Source organism: Carcharodon carcharias, chromosome 1 (genome assembly GCF_017639515.1).
Source record: "Carcharodon carcharias isolate sCarCar2 chromosome 1, sCarCar2.pri, whole genome shotgun sequence".
NCBI classification, from domain to species: Eukaryota; Metazoa; Chordata; class Chondrichthyes; order Lamniformes; family Lamnidae; genus Carcharodon; species Carcharodon carcharias.
The window spans coordinates 68,647,923-68,663,486 of NC_054467.1; the positions used below are offsets into that span (position 1 = coordinate 68,647,923).

Sequence of the window (15,564 nt, forward strand, 5' to 3'; positions counted from 1 at the left end):
TAGGTGGAAGATCAGAAGATTGGACAAAATATAAGGAACAGCAAAGGATGACTAAAAAGATGATCAGGAGGGGAAAATTAGAGTACAAGAGAAAGCTAGCCAGAAATATAAGAGAGTTTCTATAAATATTTAAAAAAGAAACGAGTTAACAAAGTGAGCGTTGGTCCTATAGAAGGTGAGTTTGGAAAACAAGGAATGGCAGATGAATTGAACAAGTTTTTTGCATCAGTCTTCACTATAGAGGATACAAGTAACATCCCATAAGCAGCTATAAATCAGGAAATGGAAGGGTGGGAGGAACTCAAAAATTACAGTTACCCAGAGAAGTGGTATTGAGTAAATTGCTGGAGCTGCAGGCTGATCAGCACCCAGGTCCTGATGGACTTCACCCTAGGGTCTTCAAAGAAGTGGCTAGTGAGATAATTGATGCATTAGTTATAATTTTCCAAAACTCCCTAGATCCTAGAAAAATCCCATTAGATTGGAAGATAGCAAATGTGACTCCATTATTCAAAAAGGGAGGGAGGCAGAAAGCAGGAAACTTCAGGCCAGTTAGCTTAACATCTTCATAGGGAAAATGTTAGAAGCTATTATTAAAGAAGTTTTAGCAGGGCACTTGGATAAGTTCAAGGTCATCAGGCATAGTCAACATGGTTTTGTGAAAGATAAATCATGCTTAACCAACTTATTGGAGTTCTTTGAGAAAGTAACATATGCTGTGGATAAAGGGGAACCAGTGGATATACTGTAGTTGGATTTCCAGGCGGCATTTGATAAAGCCCCACATCAATGGTTATTGTGGAAAATAAAAGCTCATAGTACAGGGGGTAACATATTGGCATAGATAGAAGATTGGCTGGCTAACAGGAAGCAGAGAGTATGCATAAATGAGTCTTTTTCAGGTGGCAGGATGTAATGAGTGGTGTGCTGCAGGGATCAGTGCTGAGTCCTCAACTGTTTACAATTTACATAAATGGCATGGATGAAAGGATGGATGGGATGGGAATATTTTTAAGGCAGAGGTGGATAGATTCTTGGTAAGCAAGGGGGTGATAGGTTATCGGGGGTAGGTGGGATGTAGATTTGAGGTTACTATCAGATCAGCCATGATTTTATTAAATAGCAGAGAAGGCTTGAGGGGCTGAATGGCCTATTCCTGCTCTTAGTTCATATGTTCATAAAAAGGTGACATGGGTGCAGAGGTAGAAGATGTAGATGAATACTTCGCATTTATCTTCACAAAAGAGGGGGGGTGATGCATTATAGTCAAAGAAAAGGAGTATGAAATTTTGGCTGAGTTAAACAAAGTGAGAGAAAATATTAAGGGGTTGCCATCTTTGAAAGTAGATAACCAATACGGTCGGATGAAACGTATCTCTGGGTTGTTAAGAAAGGGAGGAAATAGCAAAACCTCTGAACCATTTTCCAATCCTATCTGGCTACAGACATGGCACTGAAGGAGGGTCAACGTTTTATAGTTGATTGACTAATTATTGACCAGTCAGCCTAACCTCAGTCAGAGGCAAATGATTGGGAAAAAATGCTGACAGACAGTATTAATCATCATTTAGAAAGACATGGATTAATCAAGGGCAGCCGGCATGGACTTGTTTTGGGAAGGTCGTATCTGACTAACTTTACTGAATTTGTGGTAACAAGGAAGGTTGGTGCAGCCTACATGAGAATTGTAGCTAGACCTTTGATAAGGTCCCTTAGGGCACACTGGTCAGAAGGGTGGAAGTCCACTGGGTCCAAGGGAAGAAGTGTCAAGTCGGATCCAAAATCGGTTCAATGGCAAGGAGCAAAGGGTAATGACAGACAGGTGTTTTGGGATCAGACGCCTGTTTCCAGTGGGGTTCTGCAGAGTTTAGTACTAGATTCTTTACTTTTCGGGGTTATGTATTAATGATTTAGACTTAAATGTAGGGGGCATGATTAAGAAGTTTGCAGGTGATACAAAAATAGTCCATGCAGTTGACCTGAGGAAGAAAACTGTAGACTCCAGGAAGGCAACAACGGAATAGTGAGGAAGGCAAAAATGGCAAATGGAATTTAATCTGGACAAGAGTGGGAAGGCAACAGAATGCAAAATAAATGGCAGAATACTCAGAACTGTAGAGGAACGGAGGGACCCTGAGGTGCATGCCCACAGATCGGAAGGTAGCAGGACAGGTAGATAAGGTGCTTAAGGCAGCATACAAGATTTATTTTATGTCTTGGTTAATAAAAAAAGTAAGAGCAGAGATGTTATGGTCGAACAGTATAAAACACTAGTTATACCACAACTAGGGTACTTCATATAGTTCTGGTCATCACATTACATGACGAATATGATTGAACTAAAGAAAGTACAGAGGAAATTTCCTCTGGAAATGGAGAATTTTAACTGAGAAAAGATTGGATAAGCTGGGTTGCTTACTTTGCAACAGAGAAGGGTGAGGGGAGATTTAGGCAAAGTGCATAAAATTACGAGGGACTGGATAGAATGGATAGGAAGAACCTATACCCCTTAACAAAGAGGTCAACAACCAGCAAGCATAGATATAACGTAATTGCCAGAAAGATTAGAGGGAAGTTGGAGAGAGTTTTTTTCTCCCAGAGTGTGGTGGGTGTTTGGAACTCACTGACTGAAAGAATGATGGAAGTAGAAACCCTCATTGCATTTAAAAAATACTTGAATATGAACATGAAGTGCCGTAGCCTACAAGAGGTGGAAAGTGAGATTTGACTGGATGATGCTCTTTCAGTTGACACAGACACAAAGGGCCTAATGGCCTCCTTCCAAGCTGTAAATTTTCTCTGTTTCTAACTCAAGCAACTTCCCCCATGACTTCTCTAGTTAAGGTGAGATGTGGAGCCATACAGACAAAGATGATTCTGGAGGCATCCATCTCAGTCGAACTGCCTCATCTCAGGTGAAGTGATAGAAACTCATTGCGACTTGCCTTGGTTACCCTCGGTTAGGGAGGGTGAAAAAAATGCCAGTTATCCCGCATTTGACTGCTATCCAATAGTTCATGCTGGAAACATGATGCACTCCCAGCAAATATTTGCCAACCATCATTGCTCAGGTTCACGTGTGAATAGTCATTTGGGAGCACTGGTGAGTAACCAAAGCAAGAATTTCTCAATAGTCAAAGCAAGAGATTAAAAACCTTGGAATGTCTGCTTTCTCCTTCAGTCAAGAAATTGCTCATCATGTAGAAATAGCAAAAGTGGAGAAAAATATAAATTAAATTCTTCTTATGCATACCTAGTTCTCTAAACACTTAATTTGCTGCTTTTCCAGTTTTAACAGATTTTTCCCCTATTTGCACTGTTCATGTAGAGTATCCACTTTGTAACCAGCATAATAATTCAATTAAGTTTACAGACTATGTATTTATGTTGCAACATTTTAAAAGGTTGCATGAAATAAGTTTTCCAGTGATAACAATTCAATGTGACAAAAAACAATTTTACTTTGCAAGCATTACTTTTAAAAGCTTCAGTACATGCCCAAGGTTTAATCCAAGTTATATGCTAAAAATTAAAGCAGAAAGCTTCCAGAGCATTGAGAAAGAAAATCTCAGACTTAAGTATAAACAGTAACACATTTTTAATTTGAATATGAAGCAACACAGAAATAATACTACATAAAGCAATTTAAAGTTGCTTATGAAGGTTAGTACTTCAAAATAGCAGTTAAGGTTTGAGTTATTATAACTATACCATGACAATTAGTCACCTACCCACAATAATATCAAAACAGCCCCTGAACATATTTTCTGACCATAAGGCAACCAGGCACTGCATTCGATATTCCGAATTTTACATGTCTGCTATGCAGCTAAAATTTTGTAAAGTTGTTAAATTGAAGTATTTTTGTAATTTAATTTTTTTTCTACCAATAAAAAGTTTATTCTCCCCAAACTCATTAACAAAAACAAGAGTTTTTGAAAAATTCTCAGTACAGTTTGACTGAACTTTGACAGCATGCCCGCAATGGGTGTAAGCCATCTGTATGTGTGGAACCACAATAGGACAATATCATCGCTTCCATTTTGTTTTTAGCAAATTAAGAAAACAAAAACTCGTCAGAACTATTTAGGATGAACTACAGTAAAGTGTACTCTTTAGTCACAATGTAAATTATTTAAATAATCCTGAGAACAAAACAGGAGTCTGTTTTTTTTTGAAAGAACTCATCTTACTTGCAAAATAAAACGGGAGCAGAAACATACTTTAGCTTCACAACATGCCAATTTCAATTTAATTTATTGCTAGGTGACCAAGAGGTGACCAGCTCCTTACAAAAACATAGAACCCTTAAAAAAACGACAAAACTTTTCCAGAACCGAGCAGTGAATATTTACCGCAGCACTCTTCCCAGGGAAGCTGAAGAAAGCATCAGGACTCAGTTTTTGTGGCACCTGTCTCAGTATGGTCAGTAATTTCACTGCATGTGGAGGCTACAAAAGAAAATAGTTTTAAATAAAAATTGCTGAAAGTCATTGAAAAAAAAATCATGATTTCTCCTGCACTCATGGATTGAGGAAGGCTTAACAATAAATATTACCATATCAGCAGGATGGAACATCTTTATCATAAATTAATCAATATAGGAATTAAAATATGCACATTATATGATATTTAAAAGACATTAGCCTCAAGTGAGTATTGTATATCAATTACTTACTATCTTCTAAATTGTGGCTTTAAATCATAGCTTAACAGAAAAATCCATCTTCAATTAAATGCGTAGCTATTTACCAGTACATTTTTAAGTAAGGAAAATATCACTCAGTTCTGTATTAAGCTCAGGAATTCAGCTTTTCACCACCAAATCAAAAAAAGTACAACAAACGTTACCCATTGTCCTTTTTCTCCTTGTACTTTGCTAACCAGTAGTTTCAGTTCACGGACAGTTATATTGTAACTCGCCAGAACTCCTAACATATCAACCAGCAGATCTGAAAGTGCAAGCATAGATGGGTTAAAAAATAATACACTACTCAAATTCAGAACAAAAAGAAAATATGATGACACAGAGCTTCCGATCTCAGAGGGGGTGGGGGGGCGTACCCAGGAGATACCCCACAAAATGCACTGGGGGATCCCCAGAAATCCCCACACAAGGGCTGCAGGGGAACTGCCCGGGAAGTTGAAACTTCCGATGGGCAATTACCCTGCACTGGGATCCATCCAATACTCTGATTTAAATCAAAAACTCCGGATGGTTCCGACTATTCCGGCAGAATAGTTACCCAGGAAAAGTTATAAAGATTAAAACTGCTTCTAACACTTGGTTAACTATGGTAATGACCAAGCCCCCACCCCATACTGGGTCCGTTGCCCCTGACTATCCTCCTGACCCAACTACTCTACCCTTCCAACCCCTCAACCACCCTCCCAAACGCCCCCTCAACCAACTCCTTGACCCCCATCCCCCCAACAACTCCCTAAATAATCCCCATCCCCGTATCCCCCACACACCCTGACTAATTCCCCCAACTGACCCCCCTCGACTCATCCTACCCCAAGCTCGATCAACCCTAACTGCACCCCTCCACCCCATCCTGAACCCCACCCACCCCCACAATCCATCCTACCACCCCCGGTCCATCTTACCAACCAATCCCCCACCCCACACCCTACCCACTTACCTTACAAAGTTACTTTCTCTATGGATACTCAAAAGTGGTTGGGATCTTTAAACTTACCTGCTTTATGTCAACTAGTGCCATAACAGGGGGACTGACTTTACCTCCCCTGACACTGCACCCAAGAGCCAGTATGGTGCACATTTCTTAGCAAGCCCGAGTCGGAAGGCCAGGCAAGAAAGGTGCAGCTCCCAACTAAGGTAAGTAAAAAGGAGCGTAGTGGCATCCGACTGGGATTGCCATTGCTGCTCCTCAGAAGCTCTGTCATGACCAAATATTTAGGGGAGTCATGATGTCCAAGCAGTATTAGCCACAGCACTTTGGGAAGAATTAAATTTTTGAATACTTAGAACAGTCATGCTTTTCTCTTGTTGCAATTATAACTAGCCAGGTGAGGTGGTGACAGGTGTGCTTCCCAAGGTGTGAGACATGGGACCTCAAGGTAAGGATGGCCCTTTATGCTAGGAAATCTTATGTACATGTTCTCGGACCTGATGAAGTTAATTTGTTGATTTCAGACTATTTCCATCTCTCAATATAACATGACTCATCGCGACTGAATAGAGGTCACACATATTAAAGCTTGCAAAAACAGAGGCAAAGCAGAGAACTATGTGGGGCAGCTCTGGTATGATTTAACTTTTGCCAGGACAGGGGAAAGTGCAAGAGTAATTATTATTGGCTTGCCATCTTCTCTGGACAAAACCAGTAATACTCTTCTGTTCTCCTTCAAAAATGCCAGTCTAACTGAAGTGGAGCAGGGTTATCTGTAGCCCAGTCGTATTTCTGGACAGTTAAGGCCTGGTTCCTACAAATCAGCAGTGCTTATTTTACAAATTTGCCAAAGAAAAATTAAGAATATGCAGTATTGGGGTTCAAAGGTTCAATGTTTAAAATGCCTGAAGTACAAGGCCAAAAAGAGGAAAGGTAAATCAGGCTGGATGCAGAATGGGCTGCTAAATTTGCTATTGTTCGTTTTATGTTATCACCCAACAATTTCGGCCCCCAGGTCTTCCAACAGCATTAATTAAATAGTGGCAGATGATGGATGGTTAGACTCTCTTTCGTTGGAGCTGGTCATTGCCTGGCACTTCTGTGGCGCGAATGTTACTTGCCACTTGTCAGCCCAAGCCTGGATATTGCCCAGGTCTTACTGCATTTGGACATGGGCTGCTTTAGTATCTGAGTCGTCGCAAATGATGAACATTATACAATCGTCAACGAACATCCCCACTTCTAACCTCATGATAGAAGGAAGATCATTAATGAAGCAGATGAAGATGGTTGGGCCGAGGACACGACCCTGAGGAACTCCTGCAGTGATGCCCAGGAGCTGAGTTGACTGACCTCCAACAACCACAACCATCTTTCCTTTGTGCTAGGTATGACTCCAACCAGTGGAGAGTTTTCCCCACGGTTCCCATTGACTCCAGTTTTGCTAAGGCTCCTTGATGCCACACTCAGTCAAATGCTGCCTTGATGTCAAGGAAGTCACTTTCACCTCATCTCTGAAATTCAGGTCTTTTGCCAATGTTTGAACCAAGGCAGCAATGAGGTCAGGAGCTGAGGGGCCCTGGCAGAACCCAACTGAGCAGTGAGATTATTGCTGAGTAAGTGCCACTTGATGACCCCTTCCATCACTTTATTGATGATCGAGAGTAGAGTAACAAGGCAGTAATTGGTTGGGTTGGATTTGCCTTGCTTTTTGTGCACAGGACATACCTGGGCAACTTTCCACATTGCTAGATAGATGTCAGTGCTGTAGCTACACTAGGACAGATTGGCTAGGGGCACAGCAAGTTCTGGAGCACAAGTCATCAGTACTATTGCTGGAATATTGTCAGGCCTATAGCCTTTGCAGTATCTAGTGCCTTCTGCCGTTTCTTGGTATCATGTGGAGTGCTAATTCTCTATATTTAGGGAAACCCATGAGGATGTGAAAAAATACATCTATTTTCTTCCTTGGCCTGAGTCTAATTGAAATAAAAATGATTTCTCATTCTACTTGCTAACCACCCCCCTCCAACCACAGAATTTACTCAATTTTAAAATTTTCATTTACTATTGCAGTATGGAATGCCAGTCAACTGCTGACCATATTTAAGTCACGGCAACAACCAATTCATCCAGACGATGATCCTTTTCATTTGAGGTGGACAGTTGTTTTGGTCTAACTGTAAGTGAACTAAATATACTCAACTGAAATACACCTACAAGAACTGTGTTCTCCTTCAACTCTGGCCTCCTACAGATCTCCCATTCCCTTCACCCAACAACTGATTTCATACCTTTAGTTGTCTAGGCTATAAACTATGAAATTCCTTCCCTAATTGTCTTGAGCATTCTCCTTCAGAACATAGCTTTGTGCCAATATAATATCCTTGAACTTCTTTGGCCAAGCTTCTTACCACCCCTCTTAAAACCTCCTCCTTGGACTCAATTTCTTCTTTTGCCCAAATATGCTCCCGTGAAGTACGTTGGACATTTTCCAATGTGAAAGGTGAGATATAAATGCAAATTTTTGCTGTTATTGTATCAAGTCATTCAGAAAATTACAGAAAGGTAGCTAATCTATTATTCTATAAAGGTCCAGGATATACATCACTGCAGCGGGTTCATTAGGGCCTGAAAACACATCATTTGCCCAGGCTATACAGAGCTGAGAACATCACCTTGTGATTGAAGCACCAGCAGACCAATTCAACCCCAGATATATCACAAGCAACTTTTTTTTTGGCTGCCTTTGAAATAGGAGACAACAGCAGGATTGTCAATCTATAGGCACACAATCTTGTGCTAACACCAACTGCACTTTCCAAATTGTATCTGTTGCTAAAATCTAAACATCTTATAGATTGGGCTGGACAAAAAAACGGCCTGGAGCCATATCCAAATTGAATCTATCCAGCCTCTATCTGGTAGTTCTCACTGTGGGGTCCATGAACTTTAAGGATCTGTCGAGACCTGCCAGGACATCCGGGGGTACAGGAAATTTCCTGGGGAGCAAGAATCTGAGACTAGGAAAAGCAAAGGAACTCAGATTAGCAGGTATGAGGATGCAGACTGCACTTCAATACACATTATCTGGAGAGTTGTGAAGTTAGCGTCCTCTTAATCAAAGCACCTTCTCGGAAGGAATCAAAAGATGTCTCAGAGGTGCTCCAAGTGAATAAAAAGGCTCCAGGGACAATTCTGGTGTGGCTTGTTTTGGATGATTCGTCTTAATATCTGCTGCTGCCAACTTACAAGATGAAGCCATTTATAGATAATTTTGATAGTCCTCAATCTCTTCCTAGGAAGAGGAGAGATATTTGTGTTTGTTTTACAGTATACTCGTGCTACTACCATGAACCTGCAGCCTTAAAGGAAAATTTGTAAAAACAGCTGCCAGGGAGGCCTCAATGACATCTGGCTGGGTATAGTACTTACTTTTAATAAGTCGCCATCAAAAAGGAATTCAGTGCTATTAATTCAGTAGTAGCTTGGACAGTTTAGGTCCAAGATGCTAGGCACCAAAGAGAACCCAGCACTAATTGGTATAGCCAAGTCCCCCCAAATCAACTATTCTTGATCACTTGTAATGAGTCAGTACTGGTCCTTGTACTAACCAGTACAAGGGTGAACTTCAAAACTTCCAGCTAGAAGTGGCCAAATACTTTTAGCACAGTTTTTAAATTAGGATATATGGCTTGATGGTTTAAAGAAGATATAGTTTGAGAATAGCAACAACGTGCATTTAAAAAGCACCTTTAAAGTAATAAAACTCCCCAAGGCAGCATGCAAGTGTTTTTAAGCAAAATTTGAAACTGAGCCACTTAGGAAATATTAGGCTAGATGTCCAAAGTTGGTCAAAGGCAGTGGTTTTAAGGAGTGCTTTAAAGGAGGAAAGATAGGTAGAGTGATTTAGGAAGGGAATGCCAGAGTTTAGGGCCTTGGCAGCTGAAGGCACCACCATCATGGTGAATTAATTCAAATTGGGAATGCTCAAGAGGGCAGAATTGGCAGAGGTCTCGAGGGGGGTGGGGGGCCTGTTAAGTTGTGATCTCTTCCAGTGAGATCACAGAGATGGGAAGGATGAGGCTATGGAGGCATTTGAAAACAAGGATCAATGGCACCTTGCGCTGAATGTTAGAAAGTTAGCAGTGTATCTCAGCGCCATGCTTCATTTGTGCTGCTGCTGTTATCGATCACTTGTGTTCATCTTTACACACATGGTCAACTGACAGTTATTAGCATATTGGCCTGAAAATAAAATTTCAACTGCACTGGAAGTGTGCCAATCAATATCAACACATTAATTCCTAGGATAAAAACACTGGGGTAAAAATAAACTAGATTTGATTAAAACAAATTGACCACACAAACTGGGAATACTTTAAAGGGATACCTAACCTAATAAACTAAAATCTTAACCAAATCAAGTATTAAGAGAATACAACCCTTTAAAAGCAAGGAATGAATAAACCATTGCTATAGCACATGTCCTCAGGTATCATACGATGCAGAGGAGCACAGGCACACCTCCTATATACAATGCCATGGCATTTTGTGTTTTAAGCCAACATTCCCACAAACCAAGCTGAATTTATTTAACTCCTTAATAAAAATATTTTGCACTCAACTTCTCAACTAGTTAGTGGAATGGAAATAATCATCTTCCTGGAAACCATGCAATATAAATCTATACTGGTTGGCATACAGCCACTTTACAAAAAAAAACAGTAAAAGGCAAACAATTAGCTTCTGTCAAGCCAACTATATAATTTGACATCTTAAGCCATTCTCACCTTAGTTGGGCAGGCTACACCAAGGGACAAGACATTCCCAAAAAAACCAACTGCCTTACCTGCTATCATATTGTTAACTCTATCAATTCTCTTGAGAACAAGTTCAATCAATCCAGCATCGGTGCAGGCCTGTAGATTACGAATACTTTTTTTCAAAACTGCTGTGAAAATGCTCCAAACTTCAGCCTGGCAGGTCACATCACAGTTGTCCAATAGTTCCATCATGCAGGCAATACTTTCCATATCTTGGATGATGAAATTCATCTCCAAATCAAATTGTCCTCCTACAAGCTTTAATACAAAAATATTGGGTTCACAACCTGCATGACAAACAATTTTCGTGACAAGGATTTACTCGCAAGTAATCCATGTGCATGCGTGTATGCTGATCTATTTGTATACAATAAATTTGTTTCTTGAAGGTTGAGACATATGCCAAAATACATTTACAAATTGAAAAATTACTATCTTGAAGCATCAAAATTATGGCACAATGGAAAATTTGATTTTCAGTATTTTTGCCCACATTTTTTCCTTATATTTAAGCTTAAATTTCAAATGAGACAAGTAAAACAACAAAAAGATGCATATAGGGAAGGTGTGGATGGCAGGATCATGAATATCTGCTGCCCAAAAGAAAGAGAGAAGCAAGAGAGAGAAAAAAAAAACAAATCAGCAAAGGAAACAAAATAGAGGCAGAGGTCAAGATCTAAAATTGTTGAACTCAATGTTGACTCCAGAAGGCCGTTAAGTGCCCAGTCACAAGATGAGGTGCTATTCTTCCAGGTTGTGTTGCATTTTATTGGTACACTGAATTCTCTGCCCTTGGCCTGCTGCAGAGTGGCAAGGTGGAGAATTAAAATGACAAGTGACTGGATGCTCAGGGGCATGCATCTGGACTGAAGTGCCATGTAAAGTGGTCATGCAATCTCCCTAATCTAGATGAGACCACATGGTGAGCAATGAATACAGTATACTAAATTGAAAGTACAACTAAATCATTGTTTCACCTAGGAGTGAATGTTTGAGGCCTTAGACACTGAGAAAGGAGGAGGCAAAAGGGCAGGTTTTGCATCTCCTACGTTTGCACAGAAAAGGTGCCAGGGTAATGGAAGTGACTGAGCAATGGTCCAGGATATCGTGGAGAGAACAGTCCCTTTGGAATGTTGAAAGCAGAGGGGAGGAGGTGATGTGTTTGATGGTGGCAACATGCATGAGCTGGGGGAAATGGCAGGGGGTGATCTATTGAATGCAGAAGCTGCTGGGAGGGAGGTGGGGAGAAGAGAAACACTATCATGGCTCAGGGAAGAAGGGTGAGAGCAGAAATGTGAGAAATGGAATGTTCACGTTCGAGGATCCTGTCAACATTCATGGGGGTGATCCTCAGTTGAGAAAAAGGGAAGACATCTCTTAAATACAGAAGATTGCATTGTCAGACATGATGGAAACAAAGAAACTTTATAGGAAGCAGGGTATGAGGAAGTGTAGTCAAGGTAGCTGTGAGAGTCAGTGAGCACACTAGGCTCAAAATTAAGAATCTATAAACCGGGTTGGAATCTGTTAGTGGTTTGGAACAGGTCATCTGCCTGACTCAAAACACAGTAATTTACCTAAAGTTTGTGTGGTGAAAGATTATACAAAGTACAGTTTGGCAAATGGTAACCATAGGTTCAAATTTATTACATTACCTATTCATTGGTTTGTTGCTATATGCAGACCAATTTACTTTTAATGAATGCACCTTGTGAGAAATTACAGACGTAAACTAGGCATAGTGCACATGAAGCATCAGTGCACCATGCCACATTGTCAAACAAACTAATAAACAGTAGATGGGAGTACAAATGATTTTTTTTATAAAACAAGAAATTTTCTTGAATGACCAAGTGCCCAGATCAAGTCAATACAAAGTTTTAAGTTTTATGATTCCCCAAATGAAGTTTCCACTTTATTGCTAAAAGATAGGAAAAAAGTTGCAAATGCTGGAAATCTGAATAAAAACAAATTGCTGAAAATACAGAGTAGGTCCATCAGCATTTGCCAAGAGTCAGGATGGTTACAAGTTTCAGATCTAGATCCTTCAGCAGAACTGAAAACTAGATGTTAAGCAAGCCCCTTTAAGGAAAGTGTTCTTCCTGGAAAGAGACCCCCAGCAACAATATATCTCACCTAAAGTAGTTAAAATATTTCAAACAAATGCCACTGCATACATGTGCATTCACACTTTGAAAGGGAAGCTGATTTCAAAATAAATATCTGCCAATGGAATTGAAAAGTCAAAAAAACCAAAACGATCATTTTCTTCCATTTTCCTAAATTTTTGAAGAGGATCCAACTAGGTTTATTACATAGAATTTGTAGCACAAAATAGACCATTCAGTCCAATTAATCTGCACTGTTTATATTCCAGAAAAGAGTCTTCTCCCATTCCACCTACTTCACCTTAGCCCTTCAAGGTACCTTTCTATTCCCTTTTCTCTCAATACTCACCTAGTTTCCTTTTTAAAACATCTAAACTATTTGCCTCAACCACTTCCTGTGGGAATGATTTCACATCCTAACCAGTAAAGAAACTTCTCCTTACTTTGCATTATATTTTATTAGTAACTATTTTGTATTTATGGCATCTTGTTTTGGATTCTCCCACAAGTGAAAACATTTTCACCACATCTACCCTGTCCAACCCATAACTAATTTTAAACAACTTACATTTATATAGCGCCTTTAGGGCAATGAAACAACCCAAGATGCTTCACAGAAGCATTACAAAAAAAAGGTATGACACGGTGCCACATCAGGAGGTATTGGATCAGATGACCAAAAGCTTGGTCACTCAGAGGAATCCTTTCAATTTTCTTTTTAAAAATCAGGGATACAGGATACAACCAGTTAATCAGATCTATTTGATAACCAATTGGGCCTCCCTCAAGGGGGGGCACCACTCCTACAACACATCCACAATTGACCCAATTAAACCAAAAATGTACAAAAGAAAATAAATTTTAATTGTTTTCTTCAATTATACATTTACATTATACAGATTAACATGGATTCTGCAGAAAAGCCAGCGTTATTTGAACTGGTGCTGTGCTGAAGCCACTATTCAGAAACTAAAAAGATATTGGAAACAGCCTGAGAATAAATAAAGATCGCTACCAAGGAGGGGAATTGATAACAAGGAGGCCTAAATTCAGGACTGACATTAATCTAGGAAAGATCAATGTGGTTCATTCAACTCTCTCTGAAATTTGCTGATACAATCAGCACCTACTGCCACCTTGGCAGTCGATTTCATGCATTTATTTCCCTCTGCATTAAGTAATTCAATCTAAACTGCCTTATCACCCTCCATTTTCTAAATGTGAAGCTATGCCTTCTTGTTGCATATGATTAAGCCACAGACATTTATTTGGTCTACACTCTTTAATACACAGAATAGTAAAATAAAATCAGAGTTTTCTCATCAGTAGAGTCATTCCCAACTTATTCAGTCTCACCTCTTAACTCAGGTGCCTAATTTCAGCCATCAGTGTAATTGTACTTCACTTTACCCCACCAATGCCTGGATGGATTTCTCTTAATATAGTAACCACAAGAAGTTTGGAGCTCAGTCAATGGTTTTCATTCTCGGATGGGAATGGAGTTCATTAAACAAAATTAAGTACTTTTGCCTTTGCTGTACCAAGGTATTAATTGTTTTGTGTGCATAATGCTTCAAGATTTAAAAATCAGGCTCATTCACAGAGCATGGCTCTGCTGCTTTCAATTAGATACATCAGGTACAGTCACTGTTTCTGGCCAGGAGACCAAAAGGAGTGCAAACAAGCAACTTCAAATACAAGTACCTTTTAGGTTTTGTTTATATATATTCTTGGCATTTTGAGTTTGAAAAGGGCATTTTATTTCTACTGTCATGTATTGAAAAGTATTTCTAAGCTTTTGTTCAAATTAAATTTCCCAAATGAAGCAGAAATATATACACAAATTAACAGAGACAGATGAAAATTTAGCAACATTTTGCCATATTCAAGAACCTTGGGTATCTGATATTGTAGTTTAGGGCAGAAGACATTATTTATGTATGTTACTTAGTTACATACGTAAATCTAGTTTCTTATTGTCTCTGTTCACCTATCCATTTACTGGGCAATCAGCCTGTTGAAAACCAAGGCTGCAGGCTAGTGAAATATTTATACTGTCTTCTGCAGTTGAGAAGCAGTAATGGTAAGCAGTATAAACAGCATGCTGAGATATATTAAAAATTCTCTGCTCAACCTATGAGTCCTTTTATAAATTACCTAGATATTGTACAGATCACAGGGGTAAAAAGGGCTCACTTAAAAAACAACCTATTACGCTGAACCAGAAAAGAAAAGCAAGTTTTCTTCATGAAGCCTAACCTGAGCTGGAGGAATAGCACCTTGAAGAACAAGGGCAGAAGACACATGGGACCACCAACTGGAAGTTCCCCTCCAAGCCATTCACCATCCTGACTTGGAAAATATCACTGTTCCTTCACTGTCGTTGGGTCAAAATCCTGGAACTCCTTCCCTAACAGCACTGTACAACACATGGACTGCAGCAGCTCAAGGTGGCAACTCAGCACCACCTTCCCAAGGGCAATTAGGAATGGGCAATAAATGCTGGCCGAGCCAGCGACACCCACATCCCATGAACGAGTAAAAAAAATCTAATCTTTCAATTAGGCAATTAGCCTTCCAGACTCACTGAATTCAACAATTTCAGATCACAACTTCTGCCCCATTTCTTTTTGAGATGACAAGTTGGTGATGAGTCAGCTATTTACATTTATACCTCCTCAGAATTCATCTTTTGTTTCTTTACTTGATCCATGACCATCTCCTTTGGCACACCATCCCTTTACCCATTTAGTCTCTCCTGCCTTCCACGCTATCACTGACATGACTTTTTCTTTCCCCCTCCCCCCTCAACACTTGTTCTGCCTTTGTACTTGCTTAAAACATGTGTACATCTCTAACTTTTTTCCAGTTCTGACACAAGGTCATCAACCTGAAACATTAACTCTGCCTCCCTCTTTAGATGCTGCTCAACTTGATTATTTCCAGCACTCTGTTTTTACCTCAGGTATATCCTGCAGACTGTCTAATCCTATC

The 15,564-nt window shown here is 39.8% G+C and overlaps 1 protein-coding gene across 2 annotated transcripts in view; it reads right to left on the reverse strand.

Annotated features, from left to right (window-relative positions):
• The window catches only part of lrba (LPS responsive beige-like anchor protein), a 917,803-nt gene that overhangs the window by 851,723 nt on the left and 50,516 nt on the right, over positions 1 to 15,564 (reverse strand). For both annotated transcript variants that reach the window (XM_041200623.1, XM_041200530.1), the window contains exons 2-4: positions 10,489 to 10,720; positions 4,852 to 4,952; positions 4,356 to 4,451 (exon numbers count right to left, since the gene is read on the reverse strand). In XM_041200623.1, the coding sequence (XP_041056557.1) occupies positions 4,356 to 4,451; positions 4,852 to 4,952; positions 10,489 to 10,720 (429 nt within the window). The remainder of the gene's footprint in view (positions 1 to 4,355; positions 4,452 to 4,851; positions 4,953 to 10,488; positions 10,721 to 15,564) is intronic.